This window comes from Oncorhynchus keta, chromosome 19 (genome assembly GCF_023373465.1).
Source record: "Oncorhynchus keta strain PuntledgeMale-10-30-2019 chromosome 19, Oket_V2, whole genome shotgun sequence".
NCBI lineage: Eukaryota > Metazoa > Chordata > Actinopteri > Salmoniformes > Salmonidae > Oncorhynchus > Oncorhynchus keta.
Window position 1 is genome coordinate 42,684,973 of NC_068439.1, and position 19,365 is coordinate 42,704,337.

Consider the following 19,365-nt stretch of genomic DNA (forward strand, 5'->3'; position numbering starts at 1 on the left):
TTTGAAATATTTTGGCAAAGTTTATAGGCAACTTTTGAAATGTTTTGTAGTGACGTTGTGTTTTGGCAAGCTGTTTTTTTCCGGATCAAACCTGCTTTATAATGGACATTTTGGGTATACATGGATGGAATTAATTGAAAAAAAAGGACCAATTGTGATGTTTATGGGACATATTGGAGTGCCAACAAAGAAGCTCGTCAAAGGTAATGCATGTTTTATATTTCAGCATTTTGTGTAGCGCCTGCTACGCTAGTTCTTTTGTTTACAACTGGTTCAGGTGGGTGCATGCTATCAGATAGCTTCTCATGCTTTTGCCGAAAAGCATTTTTAAAATCTGACATGTTGGCTGGATTCACAACGAGTGTAGCTTTATTTTATTTGAATTTGGCGCTCTGCATTTCCCGAGGCTATTGGCCACTTGAGACGCTAGTGTCTCCCCTATCCATAAGAGGTTTTAACAAGAGATCTGTCCGTGGTGCTGAACGCAGTGTACCTTTCCCTTCGTGTAGTTCATTGCATGTATAATAATGAAAACACCTACCAAAAGGAGACCATGGATGTGGTTTATTTCTGTGCATGTTAAAAAAGTAAAAGAATTAGCATATCTGGACTTAATTTACAGTAGATATATCAGTCATGTCAAACACATGTATAATCCTGTAATACGATTCGGGCCAGTGATGGCAAAAATATATTCTAATGTGGTCCTCCATGGAAAATACTTGCCCAGGCCTGCCCTAGACAGTCAATGCTCGTCTGCCTGCTTTATATAGCAAGCTACGGCCACGTGACTCACGGTCTGAAGGAGCGATTCATTTTCGTGAACGGGGTGGTGTACCTAATAAACTGCGTGTATAGTGCTCGACTTTTGATCAGAGCTAAATGGGCCCTGGTTTAGTAGTGCACTATAAAAAGGGAATATGAAGCCATTTGAGACACAGTCATTGACTTGTATGGTGGACAAACAAAAACATTGTAGACATTAGCTCTGACCGCGTGGCTTGCGCCGGGCTGAAGTTTCCCATAGGTACAGGATCAATGTTTTTATTGCAGTCATTTACAATTATTCGAGGTGTATTCAAGTTACGACTGCCATAGGGAGGGAAACAGGTATTCTGACAAGCAGTCAAGGCACAACAATTCTTGCTATCGCAGGGGAAACAGCTTTTCATTCCTACTTTATTTCTCAACTCCTAAATATCCTCGAACTGCACTATTTTAAAACATGGAGTTTATAGCAACAGCTTGGTTAAGCACATTATCGCTCTGCAATTCACTTCGAGTGCATAGGGGAGAGGGGGGCTAAATGTAACACGCCTGTTGTAGTGTAACTTGGGGTAAACCACCACCCTACTCCTAAATCATTTTTGGGGGAGTGACCTAAATTTTGATGAGACAGGACATTTTTAGAAGAGCAAGAGCAGTAAAGTTTTGGGGGGGATTTTATTGGACATGAAGCGCTTTCTGTGAGATGTACGGGCAGGGGGCGTGTTACCCAGGGTGGTGGTATACCCCAAGTTACCCTTACAGGTAGGCCTACATTAGAACACTGTGTTTATGCAAGTTCTAGAAACAGGACTCCCAAGAGATCTTTTCCCCCTCACTGCTACATTTTGCCCCCCTAGAAGAAACATCTATGATCTGCTCCCTCTCCCTCAATACTAACCTTAACCATTAGTGCATAACCGACCCATGATCAGCATCTAGGGGCCACTTCAACTAACAGTGTGGTTTACTCACTTGACCAGCTGGAAGGCCTCAGGGAGTACGTCGGCGAAGGCAGTACGGTAGACGATGGCATTTCTCCTCTTACAGTTCTGAATGACATCGTTGGCGAGGTAGAACAAATTGAGCCGATGAGAAGCCTCAGCTGCCAGGAGAAAATAGCAGGAAAAAGGGGGAGGGAGAGAGAAAATAGTTGAATTGTAAACCACACAGTGGTGGGGCTGTAAAAATTGCGAGCATGACAAGTGTTACACAAACAAAATACCATACAATTTCATGTTTAGCCTTCCAGTACCTGACACTGCCACTACTACAGCATTAGGCTTATACCGGTAACTGCCAAAATAAAGGCAAAACCAACAAAGTCTCTTAATAGGGCAGTGGGCCACCACGAGCCGCCAGAACAGCTTCAGTGAGCCTCGTCATATTTTCTACAAGTGTCTGGAACTCAAGCAGTGCGGCTTGGCAGGGCTCTGGATCGTTGCCTCTCCCAAGTCCGTAGGGGAGTTGCAGCGATGGGACAAGACTAACTACCAATTGGATATTACAAAATTGGGGAGAAAAGGGGTAAAAGCACAAGAACAAAAAATAACACATTTTTTAAAAATGGTCTGGAACTCTATTGGATGGATGCGACACCATTCTTCCATAAGAAATTCCATAATAGGAGTTTTATTGATGGTGGAAAATGCCATCTCAGGCACCACTCCTCAATCTCCCATAAATGTTCAATTGGGTCGAGATCTGCTGACAGACGGCCACGGCATATGGTTTACATAGTTTTCATGCTTATCAAACCATTCAGTGACGTGCCTTGTGGGTGGGCATTGTCATCCTGGAAGAGATCACTCCCAGTGTAAAAATGCTTCACCATAAAGTTGAAGATGATCACTCAGAATGGCTGCGTATTTACTGGCGTTTACCTTGCCCTCTAAGGGGTTGAGCGGACCTAAACCTTGCCAGGACAATGCACCCCACCTGATATCAATTTACTTAATATACATCATATACTGAAGTCTATCCTTAATTTTGGCAGTTACCTGTACATTGTCTTGTAACCGAAGGGTAACTTTCCTGTGTTTCGTACCAACTAGGATACTCTTCATCCTGTCCTGCATGGATTGACGCCATGTTTTGGGAGGTTTAACTCAGATGCAGGCCTGAAGCCTTACCTTGCACCGGGTCCAAGATACCCTGGCCTAGGGCGATTGAAAGTGGAACCCCAGTCTAAAAGGCAGTGACAAAGTTTTTCCCAAGGCCAAATAGGCTCTGGGCAGACACCTCAAAGGGTCATTGGAGCCACTCCAAAACATTACAAAAATGTGAAAAGCATAAAACAGACCTAAATATTTAAAAACGACAAAACAATGCTTATTTTCCCTGCTTTCCCCTCGTCAAAACTAATCCCAACTTGCCAATACATTTAGCAGGTGATGACGGCATCATTGTCACCGATAACACCAAGACAAAGCATTGAAAATACAGGACAAATCCAAACGGTCTATGATGCCAATGCCACATTTTCTTTTTTACACAAGAACCAAGATTACATTTGTTCAAGGGTCTCATTAGCATTCAAAGATTTATTTTCATAAATATATTTAATTTTCAGGATGGGAATAACTCTGTTAAACTTAAAACGACTGAAACCAAATCTAAAGTATATCGAAAAGGATAATGGACCTATATACCTATACCCCATAATGATAAGTATTTGTAGAAGCACTTTTCTGGATTTCTGGGAAAGTCGAAGAGGTTTCCACACCTGGATTGTACAACATTTTCCCATTTTTCTTTTCATGCATACCCATAACATGATGCAGCCACTACTTTGCTTAAAAATATGGAGTGGTATTCAGTAATATGTTTGGGGCAAATCTAACACCACAACACTATGTATTCAGGCCAGAAAGTGAATTGCTTTCCCACATTCTTTGCAGTATTACTTTAGTACCTTGTTGTAAACAGGATGCATGTTTTGGAATATTTATATTCTGTACAGGCTTCCTTTTCACACTGTCAATTAGGTTAGAACTGTGGAGTAACTACAATGTTGTTGATCCATCCTCAGTTTTCTCCTATTATTACAGCCATTAAAAACTGTTTCAAAGTCACCATTGGCCTCCTGGTGAAATTCCTGAGCGATTTCCTTCCTCTCCGACAACTGGGTAAGGAAGGACGTCTGTATCTTTGTAATGGCTGGGTGATTTGAAACACCATCCAAAGTATAAGTAATAACTGCAACATGCTCAAAAGGATACGCAGTGTCTACTTTTCTATTTTGACCTCGCTACCAATAGGTGCCCTTCTATGTAAGCATTAGAAAACCTCGCTCTTTGTGGTTGAATCGGTTTCAAATTCACTGCTCAACTGGAGGGATCTTGTGTAGGGTAGAGATGAGGTGGTCGTTCAAAAAATCAAGTTAAAGTGGAACAGACAGGATTTTCAACACAATCTTAAAATCTGTTCATATAAACCCACAGAAAGAACAGCACTTAAAAAAAAAAAAAAAAAATTCTGACAAGCGCACACTTGGACATGGTCATTTTCATAAATTCATAGAACGGTCGGGAATTACGTAGTCAGGCATTTGTAAAAATTCTATAGCAATATAGTGGGAAAGCAGGCGTGCGTTTGGACAATTAATACACAGCAATAAATAAAACGTCTGTCCTGTCCAGGACTGCATTCTACCCAGACAGGTGCGCCAATCAGAGCAACAGTGAGGCCTATGCTAAAAAGCCATTTGCCACACGGGGGTGCCATCTTTCACTTTGAACTGGACTATGTTTTCAGGCAGTAGCAACCGCAAGACTTTAGATCATGAGAACGCATTCTTCCTCGCCCTCCATTTGGCAAATTTCGCCATAATTCTAGCCTGTCCTGCTTACAAGCAAAAACTAAAGCAGGAAGCATCAATAAAAAAAAGTAGTCAGATGTAGCAGGTGCTAAGCTACAGGACTATTTTGCTAGCACACACAGGAATATGTAACGGGATTCTCCGATGGCATTGAGGTATACACCACATCAGTCACTGGCTTTATCAATAAGTGACAGTGCACCACAGTGACAGTACATACACTACCGTTCAAACGTTTGGGGTCACTTAGAATGTCTGTTTTTGAAAGAAAAGCAATTTTTTTGTACAATAAAATAACATTAAGTTGATCAGAAATACAGTGTAGACAATGTTAATGTTGTAAATGACTATTGTAGCTGTTAACGGCAGATTTAATGGAATATTGACATTTGCGTACAGAGGCCGACACTCCTGTGTTCTGATGGCACATTATATTAGCCAATCCAAGTATATCATTTTAAAAGGCAAATTGATCATTATAAAACCCTTTTTCAATTATGTTAACACAGCTGAAAACTGTTGTTCTAATTAAAGAAGCAATAAAACTGACCTTCAGACCAGTTGAGTATCTGGAGCATCAGCATTTGTGGGTTCGATTACAGGCTCAAAATGGCCAGAAACAAAGAACTTTATTCAGAAACTTCAGTCTGTTCTTGTTCTGAGAAATGAAGGCTATTCCATGCGAGATATTGGCAAGAAACTGAAGATCTCATACAACGCTGTGTACTACTCCCTTCACAGAACAGCGCAAACCGGGATGCTAGGCAGAGTTGCAAAGAAAAGGCCATCTCTCAGACTGGCCAATAAAATATTAACCTGGGGGAAAAAAACAAACAAAAAAAAAAGACACTGGACCTCTGCCTAGAAGGCCAGCATCCCAGAGTCACCTCTTCACTGTTGAAGTTGAGACTGGTGTTTTGCAGGTACTATTTAATGACGCTGCCAGTTGATAACTAGTGAGGCATCCGTTTCTCAAACTAGACATTCATGTACTTGTCCTCATGCTCAGGTATGCACCGGGGCCTCCCACACCTCTTTCTATTCTGGTTAGAGCTAGTTTGCGCTGTTCTGTGAAGGGAGTAGATGAGAGCTGATGTGAGTAAGACCTTTAGAGGGTCAATATTCACAAGGCCAGGCAGATTACCAGGATGTCTACTCCAAGCATGCACTGACCAACTGACATTTTCAACCTGATAGAGTTTGTAATAACAACATATTTCAAGCATTCAACCATAGTCCCTGTGCCCAAGAATGCGAAGGTAACCTGCCTAAATGACTACCGGCAGCGATGAAGTGCTTTGAAAGGCTGGTCATTGCTTACATCAACAGCCTCATCCTGGAAACCCTAGACCCACTCCAATTTGCATACCGCCCTAACAGATCCACAGATGATGCCATCTATTGCACTCCACACTGCCCTTTCCCACCTGGACAAAAGGAACACCTATGTGATAATGCTATTCATTGACTACAGCTCAACACCATAGTGCCCTCAAAGCTCATCACTAAGCTAAGGACCCTGGGACTAAACACCTCCCTCTACAAATGGATCTTGGACTTCCTGTATGGGCCGCCACCAGGTGGTAAGGTTAGGCAACAACACATCCGCCACGCTGATCCTCAACACGGGGGCCCTCAGGGGTGCGTGCTCAGTCCCTTCCTGTACTCCGTTCACTCATTACTGCATGGCCAGGCACGACTCCAACACAATCATTAAGTTTGCTATGACTACAATGGTAGGCCTGAACACCAACAACAATGAGACAGTCTATAGGGAGGTCAGAGACCTGGCAGTGTAGTGCCAGGACAACAACCTCTCCCTCAATATGATCAAGACAAAGGAGATGGTTATGGACAATAGGTAAAAGGAAGACACAGCATCCCCCATTCTCATCAACGGGGTTGTAGTTGAGCAGGTTCAAGTTCCTTGGTGTCCACATCACCAACAAAGTAACATGGTCCAAGCACACCAAGACAGTCATGAAGAGGGCACGACAATGCCTAATCCCCCTCAGGACACTGAAAAGATGTGTCATGGGTCCTCAAAAAGGTTCTACAGCTGCACCATCGGGAGCAGACTGGTTGCATCACTGCCTGGTACGGCAACTGCTCAGCCTCTGACCGCAAGGCACTACAGAGGGTAGTGCGCACGGCCCAGTACATCACTGGGGCCAAGCTTCCTGTTATCCAGGACCACTGTACTAGACGTGTCAGAGGAAGGCCATAAAAATTGTCAAAGACTCCAGCCACCCTAGTCACATACTTCTTTGCTACTGTATTGGCAAGCAGTACCGGGGCACTAAGTCTAGGTCCGAGAGCCTTCTAAACAGCATCTACCCCCAAGCCATAAGACTTTTGACCTCGACCTACACATTACCTCATTTAACCGGAGCCCCTGCACATTTACTCTGTACCGGTACCCCCTGTATATAGCCTCACTACTGTCATTTTACTGCTGCTCTATAATTATTTTTGTTTTATTTTTTTCTCATCCATTTTTTACTTACACTTATTTTTCTTAAAAATGCATTGTTGGTTAAGGGCTTGTAAGTAAGCATTTCACTATACTACACCTGTTGTATTTAGCGCATGTGACAAATACAATTTGATTTGCCAAAAGCTGCAAAATACAGCTGAATGGATTTATGCAAATATGTAAACACCACAGGAGCCTTACATTTGGGAAAGTCACAATCCTATTGATAAAAAAAATAAAAAGGTAGGCTCTTTCTCCATCAGTTGCCGATGCACATGAATAAGATTAACAACTAATGCTAGCCAGAGTGAGATGAGCTAAAATCTAAACGAGGTTGTTAATTGGCTGTTAAAATAGATAAACAAATGGGGAAATAGTAGCCTGCTAGTACTTCTGCAGCTTGCTCACCTATGCATGCTTGTCCCAACCAAAGTTGACAATGGGAACTTGTCTGCACACCCATTTGATCGATGCCAAATACATTTGATTGACAACTAAAATATATGTTAACTGTGGATAACAGTTCAAGTTCAGCATAGCTCGCTAGTTAGCTAGCAAAACGATTTACATTTCTTGCTACCTAAACAAATGGCATTTTAAAACCCTCTTATAAATGTTGGTTTTGAAGCATAAACTGGGATTTTTTTTTACTGATTTGATTGTCTGTTTCATACCGGCAAAGTTGTTAACTGTCAGTTCCACTTTAAAACACTATTATTGCACACAGAGTCCATGCAACTTGTGACTTGGTAAGCACATTTATACTCCTGGACTTACATTTAGGCTTGCCATAAAAGGGGTTGAATACTTGACTCAAGACAGAACAACTTAATTAATTTGTAAAAACAAAAACACTGACATTATGGGTTACTGTGTGTAGGCTAGCGACAAACAAATCTCAAATGAATCCAGGCTGTAACAAAATTTGCTAAACGTCAAGGGTATGAATACCTTCTGAAGGCACTGTATAAACAGTCAGGGGAATTGACAGTTCCTCCAGTATTCCGATCAATTTTTGGCTAAATCAATACTTTCCTGCATATTGTGTGAGTGCCTGCTCATTTGACCAATCACTGAATTATTTCCACATAAAAAAAGTTTTAAAAAAAATAATATATATATATATAAAAAGACCCATCTCCGCAGTATATATAAAAAAAAAAAGAGGGCTCGGAATTTTAACCAATACTGCACACTTATACTGCACAATATGGTTGAATCAAGCCACACGTCAACAAACTTATTCCCTCAGCCCATGCAAAATATCAGAATTGACTCTGCAATACCAAGCATTTCTGCCCGCACATAACCGCAAAAATATCCCTACGAAATCCTGGAGGAATTATTTAGAATTGTGGAAGTTTCAGTCATGTCTTTGGCCAAGTTCGCATTGGTCAAACAAAAACACACAAATGATTGGGAGGCACTATTTGTCAACCACAATGCAGGTCAAGGCTGCATAGCGCAATTGGCGAGAAGCAACTGAAGCGACTTGAAGGTGACTTCATCAAACTGTATGACCTTAGACCACATGGTTTTTGTAAAGCTCAGTAAAGCTGCAGTCAACATGTCGCAAGACGGACCATTTTTATAACCATATTGCAACACTTTGAAAGCTGGTGATCAACGATGGTCCGCTTGAACACGACCAATAAGTTATATTGTGACATTATAAAGGCAGGTAGCCACTAGTGATGGGGGTCTCTCACATCCCTCTGCAGCAGACACGCACCAAGTGTACAAAACATGAATATTGAGTTGCACCTAAGTATCGTGAGGTCCCTGGCAATTACCAGCCGTATTAGCCACTATGACATCAACACTGTGATTCAGGTCACATACAGCCAGGCAAGACACTTAGCCACAATAAGATCATCAACACAGGTGTTCTGTAGTCATATAGGCTAAAGAGGGAGGCAGTTAGCCTCTATTAGCCTACGTCAACACGTTTATTCTGTCACGCCATAAAAGGCAGACACTATCTATTTTTTTAAATATATTTTTTGCGATATTCCACTTCAGCAAGCTATTTATTTAGGAGTGTTTATGTCCGCTTGCTCTCCTGTTGTATTTTTGGTCACTTCTCCTTCGCGCACCATCCCATTTACGCCAGAGATCTGTATACAATGAATGACGAGATGCACGTCTCCGCCCTAACAATGGGAGACAGTTGTCCAAAAGTCGGGAAGGCAGGCGACAAGCTTAAGCCCATAGAAACCCATGACTTATTTTGGACCACTTGTCACCTCTTCCTCTATGGTTTACACACACAAGCCTCACGCCTGCCTCTCACTCCAACAAAGTTGAGATCACATATCACTCTGACAAGCGGTTTCAACTCGCTATTTGAATTTGGTCCAACAGAATCTGTCATATGGATACCAAAACATATTGAGACATTTTTTGACTGTGATAGAGGATAAGTTAACTTCACGATACCCTTTTTATGTCTCAACTACTCAAATTGTGCACAGAGCAGACACTACTAAAAAACGAGTGTATCAATGACTATTGAAAAAATATATGCTCAGTTTATCGCGCAATGCATTGGGGTACCGCTAGCAGCATTTTAGCCAAACACTTATACTAGCTGTCTAGTCTTTCATTAAATGTGCAATGACCATAACACACAACTTGTTAACATTCTGAAAAATAAGGTAGGCCACTTGAGTTCAACATCTGAACAAAGTGGACAGGCTAACATGCTTTGCAAACAGACAAGGGTGTGTTCATAATTCAACTGTTCAACCTGGGGCGGCAGGGCAGACTAGTGGTTAGAGCGTTGGACTAGTAACTGGAAGGTTGCGAGTTCAAACCCCTGAGCTGACAAGGTACAAACCTGTCTTTCTGCCCCTGAACAGGCAGTTAACCCACTGTTCCCAGGCCGTCATTGAAAATAAGAATATGTTCTTAACTGACTTGCCTGGTTAAATAAAGGTAAAAAAAATAAAAAAACTTGTTAGTTAGCAAAAAGATCAAAGTTAGCTGAACTGGAAATAAAGATTAGCTGGCTTATCACTTGCACGTGGGCTTGAGATTTCTATTTAACTAGGCAAGTCAGTTAAGAACAAATTCTTATTTACAATGACGGCCTACCCCGGTAGGAATTAAGTTAGCTAGCATGTTATGCTAGTGACGACGCTAATCGTTTAGCTAGCTCACTTCAGCAAGCTAAATACATCGCTCCGAGTCTGGCTTGTACTGGCAGGAGTATGGGGTAATGTTAGTTACAGTATAGTGAGGGTGAATTAAATTATTCAACATTTTGCTTGCTAGCTAGCAACATTAGTGAAGCCAGCTACAGTCACATTTTTGCTAACTAGCAACATGACGTAATTTATAATTATCTGGAAGCAGTGGAAACAACTTGAGCTTGGCCAAGTCCAGCCCAACCTGGGTTAGTTTTAAAGTGCCAATGGAAGAACCTCTAAGGGTTTCAGGCCTACATTGTTCCTTAAGTAAAATCTCCAACACCCGGGGCACCGGGCCATGCACAACAAACTCGCCATTCAAGCCTACATCATACCATTTTAAGCATTGCCAACATCAGCTTCTGGTGCTGAAAAGGCAGGAGCACCAGCAAACAGTCATGGTGGCTGAAAGACTCAGAGCTCCGCCTCCAAGGCAATCACAACAACATCCTGATACTTATCTAAGCCTGGGTGAAAATACCTAATTCACTGCTGTAGTAACAAGACCAGGCATACCAACCTAACACTGTACTCTTCCTCAGGCAATAAGTATAAACTAACAGGAGTAATTAGCAGGCGATTCATTTTGGAGTGAGTGAACAATCACTTGCTCCTAAACTAAGTCCATGAAGGAATCACACAAAGACCCCTTCTCCAAGTTGCACGGCAATACACCTTTAGCACATATCAGCTGTGGCTTGGCCCTTCAGTGTAGCCTATGAATGATCGATCAGCGTAATAAAAGCCCATCACCGTTGATTCAGGTTCTATCAGCATTTGTCTTTGAACAATGCACACAGAATAAGCCTAATTAAGCTTTAACACCACAATGAACGTCAGGGAGGGGCTGCTATTCACAAATGGCATTGCAAACACAGGGCCTGCTGCCTGACAATATTAAATCGTTGAATTTGAGTGATGCTTGAATCTAGTGCATGTGTAGTGCTGTGAATTCATAAAAAGCATAACAGCATTGACCAAGGTAGAGTAAAGTGGACGAATATAAAGCACAATGAACCAATCCATCCAGTGGATCCTTCACAACCACCAACATATTTAAATATTATGAGGTGTGTAATAGTCCCCCCCAGGCTTTCACAAGCAGTACCTTGTTCGCTCTCACAATCCCCTATTGCAACACAATCACATTTTTAAATCAAAGAAAATTACCTTAAAAAAAAGGTGCAACCTGCAGTTGCTACATCAATTTGGGGACTTATAAATTTATGATATGTAGACCTACCCATTGATACTTGAATACCTATAAAAAAGCCCCAATGGGCTTAGTTCAACGGTCATACCCCCATTAGAACCCAAAATAAGCTCCCATGTTTGTAAATGTAAACCAACTCTACCTCTTCAAAACTAATGCTATGATGGATGGTCAGTACTTTCATCCATAGCTTTGTCTATGAATTTGAGAGTGGTTACATTTACCCAGCCAAATCCATCATATTTTACAGAAACATTGGCCGAGACAATTCTTGTTATTGTTTCAACTGCTTATTGAGGCTTTAAAAACTACACATGAACAGCATCAAACAGTCATTTGGAGTTACATGCTGACCAGACCAGTCACGCAAGCATGTTGATTTTGTCCACCCACAATCAGGACACTCAGATTGAAGTGTCAACGAAATCTGAACCAATTCTATTAATTTGGGGAAAGGTTGAAGCATTAAACATTTAAGGCAATTTAGCTTGCTAACTTGCTGTTGATAACTAATTTGTCATTGGATAAATACATTGGGTTGTTATTTTAACTGAAATGCACAAGGTCCTCTACTCCGACAATTAATCCACAGATAAAAGGGTGAACTGAGATACGTTCTAGTCATCTCTCCTCCTTCAGGCTTCTTCTGACCTTATATGGCGGTTGGCAACCAACTTTAAGGTGCATTACCACTACAAACTGGGCTGGAGTGTGGACCTCAGTTCATCTTTCAATTCACCCATATGGGTATACGCTCCTAAAAACCAATGAGGAGACGGGACTTGCAGCGCATTGCAAATAGAACCAAGTTCTATTTTAGCGCCTGGCTACGCAGATTCTCGTTTACGCACGTGAGCAGTGTGGGTGTAATGATTGAATAACATGTATGGGTACATTTATTTTGCAACGCGAGCGGTGAGGTCAGTTACGTTATTAAGTCCCGCCTCTCTTAGCGCCTCATTGGTTTTTAGGCACATAGACCCACGTGGGTGACGGTCAAATGAACGGAGGTCCTCACGCCAGTCAGCAATGGTAATGCACCTTAAAGTTGATTGCCAACCGCCATATAAAGTCCAAAGAAGAAGCCCGAAGGAGGAGCGATTACTAGCAACTAAAATCAGATTTATCTGTGTATTCATTGTCAGAGTAGAGGTCCTTGTGCATTTCAGTTAAAATAACAACCCAATGTTTATATCCTATGATAAATTATCTAGCAACAGCAAGCTAGCTGTTACCATAAATGTTTGGTTATCAACCTGTCCCCAAATTAATATAGTTGGTTCAGACTTTGTGATATTTCAACCTGTTAGTCCTGATTGGAGTTGGAGGACAAAATCAAAATGCCTGCGAGCTGTCTGGTCTGCATGTTAGGCATACTTTACTAATAACTATACTCTTTAAAAAAAAATGTTTTTTAAGTTTCTAAAACAACACACAGCACATAACATAAATATGGACTACCAAAGCTTCACTGTCACTAACAAAAAAGCAGAGGAAAGCATATAGCAAAAGCAGCACAGCATATTTCCGGTCTCCGGGAGACCTGAACAACAATACATTCAGGCATCTTCAATTATCGTATACAAGCACTATACACTCCCTATTTTATACACTTGGTCATTTCCTGGGGTAGGCTAGTCTGCTCCTCAAAACGTACCTATTTGTATTGTGCAATAACTCCTATGTAGTTAACAGGAAGTTACAGTAAACTCAATAACATATTTTATAAACGTGTAGGCTAATTACTGAACTATTTATCAAGCTAGTTACATGTATTTTGATTGTTACGGTTTGACAAATCTAAGTGCAACTGATTTAAGGTGTTAAACCAAGGATGGCAAAGGCTTCAAGAAATTTGACAGTCTTAACAGAATAATAACTAACGTTAGCTAAAAACGTAACACTAACGTTAATTCTATGCATAGAATACTTGCTCAATAAAGCCATTGTTTGTCAACAAATGACCAGACACGTTATAACAAACATTTGCTAGACATCACAACTAGTAACGTTAGTGATAGCTGACTGACACTGCAAGTCAACATTAGCTAACTTTTTAACTAACTAAATCAAATCAAATGTTATTTGTCACATACACATGGTTAGCAGATGTTAATGCGAGTGTAGCGAAATGCTTGTGCTTCTAGTTCCGACAATGCAGCAATAGCCAACAAGTAATCTAACTAACAATTCCTAAACTACTGTCTTATACACAGTGTAAGGGGATAAAGAATATGTACATAAGGATATATGAATGAGGTAACTACCCCGTAGCGGTAGTCGTTGTTTAAAGTGGCTAGTGATATATTTACATCATTCCGGCGCCGACAGAGATGTTGGACAGTTCCACATAGGCGCACTCCCGCTTTACTTAACCTTACCCAAGAAGCTAACTATAAGATACATTACATGATTACATTTTACATGAAATTCCTGTGTTGTGCACCAATGTCACTAACTAGATACTGTTAACATTCGCTAAACATAGCTAGCTACTTACGTTAACGTATGCAGCTAACAGTTACCTAGTTCAAATGAGCTAACCTAGCAATATAACGAGCGCTAAGCTAGCCAGGCAAATCAGCTATCGTTAGCTAGCTAACATTAGCAACTCACATTTCCTCAACCATTTAATCCAGTAACGCACGATAAGGCTGTGGTATTTCTTGTTCTCAATGCACCAATTTGATAGTCCTTGAATTGATTCCATTGTGTTCGACACTCCTTGAAACCGTCGGTCCAAAGTTGACTCCAGAGCCACAGGCAAACCACGACTTTGGCCGCTTGACGCGCCTGATTCTGCAGCCATCTTCGGGCCTTGCACTGCCAAGCCACACATAAAACAATGAGCCAGATATTTCAGCGGATGTATAAACGTGAAGCATCCGTTTGGCGTCGATTCCACTCACTACCAAATATGGTGATGAGAGAAAGCCCAATGGCCGGCAGTAGGAGAAGATGGCGCGAAATTCTACAAAATGTCTCTTCGATTAAACATTTCATCTCCATACAGTTTTCTATTTCCAAAACTATAATCTGTAACAAACAGATTGGACTGCGTGTTGTAGACTTCACCCTTTGCCAAAGTTTTTTTTTTAAGTGGAAGGGGGAATTCAGTAATTGCACACGCGCACTTCATAGAGTAGGCGTTCCCTAACGGAAATATACAAATAAATGCTAGAACGCGCCAATAGCATCTCACTAGCTCGTGCTTGGCTCTGCCCATCTTTTAAAAAATATATATTTTACCTTTATTTAACTAGGTAAGTCAGTTAAGAACAAATTCATATTTTCCATTACGGCCTAGGAAGAGTGGGTTAACTGCCTGTTCAGGGGCAGAACGACAGATTTGTACCTTGTCAGCTCGGGGATTTGAACTTGCAACCTTTCGGTTACTAGTCCAACGCTCTAACCACTAGGCTTCCCTGCTGCCCCACCTCCTTGCATGTTCTGCGCACTATGATGAATTTGCTCCCGTTGGAAACGACAGGCTATTCTTCTTCGATGAGGTCCAATAAATGTTGCATGACGCCACCTACTCCACTGGAGTATAACTCCCTTATGATTTGCTTGAAAAAAACTAAACAAATACCTTACCAAACACTACACTCAGAAAAAAAATATCCAAATATACCATAGTCCACTACTTAAATATATTTAGTCTTACTTCAGGCCAACAGCCTAAAAGGAAGAGACACCACCACTTAACACACCCTGCAACTCTTATGATGTCAAGTCTTGCACACTCAAATACCTCTTTGCAGCGCCCACCACAACCTCTATTTTCTGTGACTTTACATTCCCTGCAGTACAGTTGATAACCATTGCTATAAATGCCAAAAATCCAATCTTACTGAACCATATATCACTTGTTGGTTTATCCCTCTGTACTGGTACAGATCAACTACTCATACCACTCCTCTCAGGATCCCTCCCACTTGATCCCTATTCCTATACTTTCTTTCCTGGCTCAGCATGACAACTTCTGCACTAGTCTAACCCTGAAAACCTCAACCTGCCTCTCTTGCATGGCACCTCGCCCATGGAGTAGCTTAGTGGATAGAGTGTTGGGCCAGTAACTGGAAGGTTGCGGGATTGAATCCCCGAGATGACAAGGTAAAACTTGTCGTTCTGCATCTGAGCAAGGCATTTAACACACTGTTCCCCGGGCGCCGGAGACGTGGATGTCGATTAAGGCAGCCCCCGCACCTCTCTGATTCAGAGGGGTTGGGTTAAATGCGGAAGACACGTTTCAGTTGAATACATTCAGTTGGACAACTGACGAGGTATCCCCCTTTCCCAATTAACACGTACCACTACTTCCCCCAACACTACACATTCCTTTGTCTCATGCCCTTCTGAACACTTCTCACACTTAGGAACCTCCCTCCTACACACTACTGTCACATGCCCTTAAGCTCGACACCTGTAACATCGGAATTTGGGGCGACATTTTGGAAATTGGCTGCCGCCCTCCGGCGCCCCTGATTGGCTACTAGACCACCGGGGGTGAGTGGAAATCATTTTAGCTAAAAGTAAGCTACAGAGATTTGCAACCAAATTTTCTACAACGTCAAAGAGACAAAAACTATCAGGAAGCGATGTCCATCAGCCGGTGTGGAGAAGAACAAGCCTCCAAGGACGTTCATTCGCAGAGACGGACGAGCCCCCGTTCGCTGGTTCTAGCAGCGAAGAGGGCGAACCAGAGCAGTCCGAGCCATCCACTTCCACCGATGATGACAGCTCTCTGGGTAGACAAGGACAGGTGGTTGCACCAGGCCTAACCACACCTCCAAACAATGCCGGCGGAGACCCTACTATCTGGACCTGGACTCAGATCTGTTACTCCACGTCCCTGATGACATAAAAAAACAAAAGATCCCGGCGAGTGGCCAAAAGATATGAATGGATCTTTATGGTATATTTTAGTGCAGGCTGGGCCATATCAGGAAAAGGAGGGGAATTTCCCAAGAGATGAGAGGTAACAAATATTTTCCGTGGCCCACTGCAATAGGAGGATGGCGAACGGGGAGAGAGGGGAGAAACCATGGCTCATTTATTCCAAGCAAAACGATACAGCCTTCTGTTTTTGTGTCAAACTTTTTTTAACATGAGGGCAAATCTGCGCTGGTCAGGGATGGAACCAGGAGCTGGAAGAATCTGTCCCACCTCCTCAGCTCTCATGAGGAGTCGCATGACAGCCTAGAAAGTTTCCAGAGGTGGAAGGAGCTGGAGATCAGGCTGGTGTCCAAGCAAACTATCGATGCCCAAGCCCAACGGGTTATTGACTGAGAGACTCTCCACTGTCAGCAGGTGCTGCAGAGGCTCATAGCCCTGATACGCGTAATGGCCACCCAGAACATTGCACTACGTGGGACCACTGACAGGCTGAACGAGCCAAATAATGGGAACCTTCTGAAGTTTGTGGAAATTCTGGGTATCATTGATTTGATTTCAGGACCATGGACAGTTACCGAGAGAAAACATTGATGACTGTAATGCAGCACAACAGCAGAGGAAAGAGGTCACTCTAGGCGGGCCACAAAATGAAGAAATGCTGAAATGTATATTGGACAATCAAATTTGATATTTAAATAAACAAAATGTGTTAAGGCTGGGTCATTGACAGAAAGCTTATTTTACACAGCTCCAGCGAAACTAGGCCCTACATGCATTTATGAAAGATTTTTGTCTCACCTAGGGTGGCGAAACGTCCAGGGCTCTGATAACTTACAGTTGAAGTCGGAAATTTACATACACTTAGGTTGGACTCATTAAAACTCGTTTTTCAAACACTCCACACCTTTCTTGTTAAAAAACCTCTTGAGACTAGGGGGCAGTATTTTGATGTTTGGATGAAAAACGTACCCAAATGAAACTGCCTATTTCTCAGGCCCAGAAGCTAGAATATGCATATAATTGGTAGATTAGGATAGAAAACACTCTACGGTTTCCAAAACTGTCAGAATATTGTCTATGAGTATAACAGAATTGATATTGCAGGCGAAAGCCGGAGGAAAATCCAACCAGGAAGTGTTGTTTTTCTGAAACCTCTCTGTTCCATTGCATGCCTTCCCTCCATTTAAAGGGATATCAACCAGTTTCCTTTCCCTATGGCTTCCACATGGTAACTGAGTGAGGTTTGTAGGCCTCCTTGCTCGCATACGCCTTTTCTCTCTCTTGCTTGCACAGACCTTTTCTCTCTCTCCCCTATTGAAAAAGCTACCGTCCGGTTGAAATATTATTAATAATTTATTGTAAAAACAACCTAAGGATTGATTATAAAAAATGTTTGACATGTTTCTACGAACTTTACGGATACTATTTGGAATTTTCGTCTGCCCGTCGTGACCTGCACAAGCCTGTGGATTACTCAACAAAACGCACCAAACCAAATGGAGTTTTTTGGATATAAAAATAATCTTTATCGAACAAAACAAACATTTATTGTGTAACTGAGAGTCTCGTGAGCCCAAACATCCGAAGATCATCAAAGGTAAGCAATTCATTTTATTGCTTTTCTGACTTTCGTGACAAATCTACTTTGCTGGTAGCTGTTTGTAATGTTTTGTCTGCTGAGAGAGCTGTCCTAACATAAACGCTTGGTTTGCTTTTTTGAAAAGCTTTTTTGAAATATGACAAACCAAGTGGATTAACAACAAGCTAAGCTGTGTTTTGGTATATTGCACTTGTGATTTCATGAAAAAAAAATTTTTTAGTCATTTAATTTGAATTTGTCACTCTGCAATTCAGCGGATGTTGACGAAAATGATCCTGCTGAAGGGATCGGTGCAGCAAGAAGTGTTAACAAACTATAGTTTTGGCAATCTACTTTGTGCATGACAAGTAATTTCTCCAACAAAGATTATTTCACTTACAATTCACTGTATCACAATTCCAGTGGGTCAGAAGTTTACATACACTAAGTTGACTGTGCCTTTAAACAGAAAATGATGTCATGGCTTTAGAAGCTTCTGATAGGCTAATTGACATAATTTGGTCAATAGGAGGTGTACCAGTGGATGTATTTCAAGGCCTAGAAATGAACGTACTTTAGTGTGAAAGGTGCAAATCAATCCCAGAACAACAGCAAAGGTCTATGTGAAGATGATGGAGGAAACCTGTACAAAAGTATCTATATCCACAGTAAAACGAGTCCTATGTGGACATAACCTGAAAGGCTGCTCAGCAAGGAAGAAGCCACTGCTCCAAAACATTCATAAAAAAGCCAGATGACGGTTTTCAACTGCACATGAGGACAAAGATCATATTTTTTTGAGAAATGTCCTCTGGTCTGATGAAACAAAAATAGAACTCTTTGGCCATAATGAATATCGTTATGTTTGGAGGAAAAAGGCGGAGGCTTGCAGGCCGAAGAACACCATCCCAACCGTGAAGCACGCGGGTGGCAGAATCAGGTTGTGGGGGTGCTTTGCGTCAGGAGGGACTGGTGCACTTCACAAAATAGATGGCATCATGAGGGCGGACAATTATGTGGATATATCGAAGCAACATCTCAACACATCAGTCAGGAAGTTAAAGCTTGGTCGCAAATGGGTCTTCCAAATGGACAATGACCCCAAGCATACTTCCAAAGTTGTGGCAAAATGGCTTAAGGACAACAAAGTCAAGGTATTGGAGTGGCCATCACAAAGCCCTGACCTCAATCCTCTAGAAAATGTGTGGGCAGAACTGAAAAAGCGTGTGCGAGCAAGGAGGCCTACAAACCTCACTCAGTTACGCCAGCTCCGCCAGGAGGAATGGGCCAAAATTCACCCAACTTATTGTGGGAAAGCTTGTGGAAGGCTACCCAAAACTTTTGACCCAATTTAAACTATTTTAAACGCAATGCTACCAAATACTAATTGAGAGTATGTAAACTTCTGACCCAGTGGGAATG

At 41.9% G+C, this 19,365-nt stretch overlaps 1 protein-coding gene across 1 annotated transcript in view; it reads right to left on the bottom strand.

Annotated features, from left to right (window-relative positions):
• rprd2a (regulation of nuclear pre-mRNA domain containing 2a) overlaps nt 1-14,512 on the bottom strand; it is a 32,989-nt gene extending 18,477 nt beyond the window's left edge. The window contains exons 1-2 of the mRNA XM_035763660.2: nt 14,082-14,512; nt 1,741-1,870 (exon numbers count right to left, since the gene is read on the bottom strand). Of these exons, the coding sequence (XP_035619553.1) occupies nt 1,741-1,870; nt 14,082-14,304 (353 nt within the window). The 5' untranslated portion in view covers nt 14,305-14,512. The remainder of the gene's footprint in view (nt 1-1,740; nt 1,871-14,081) is intronic.
• Nucleotides 14,513-19,365: the final 4,853 nt, after the last annotated feature.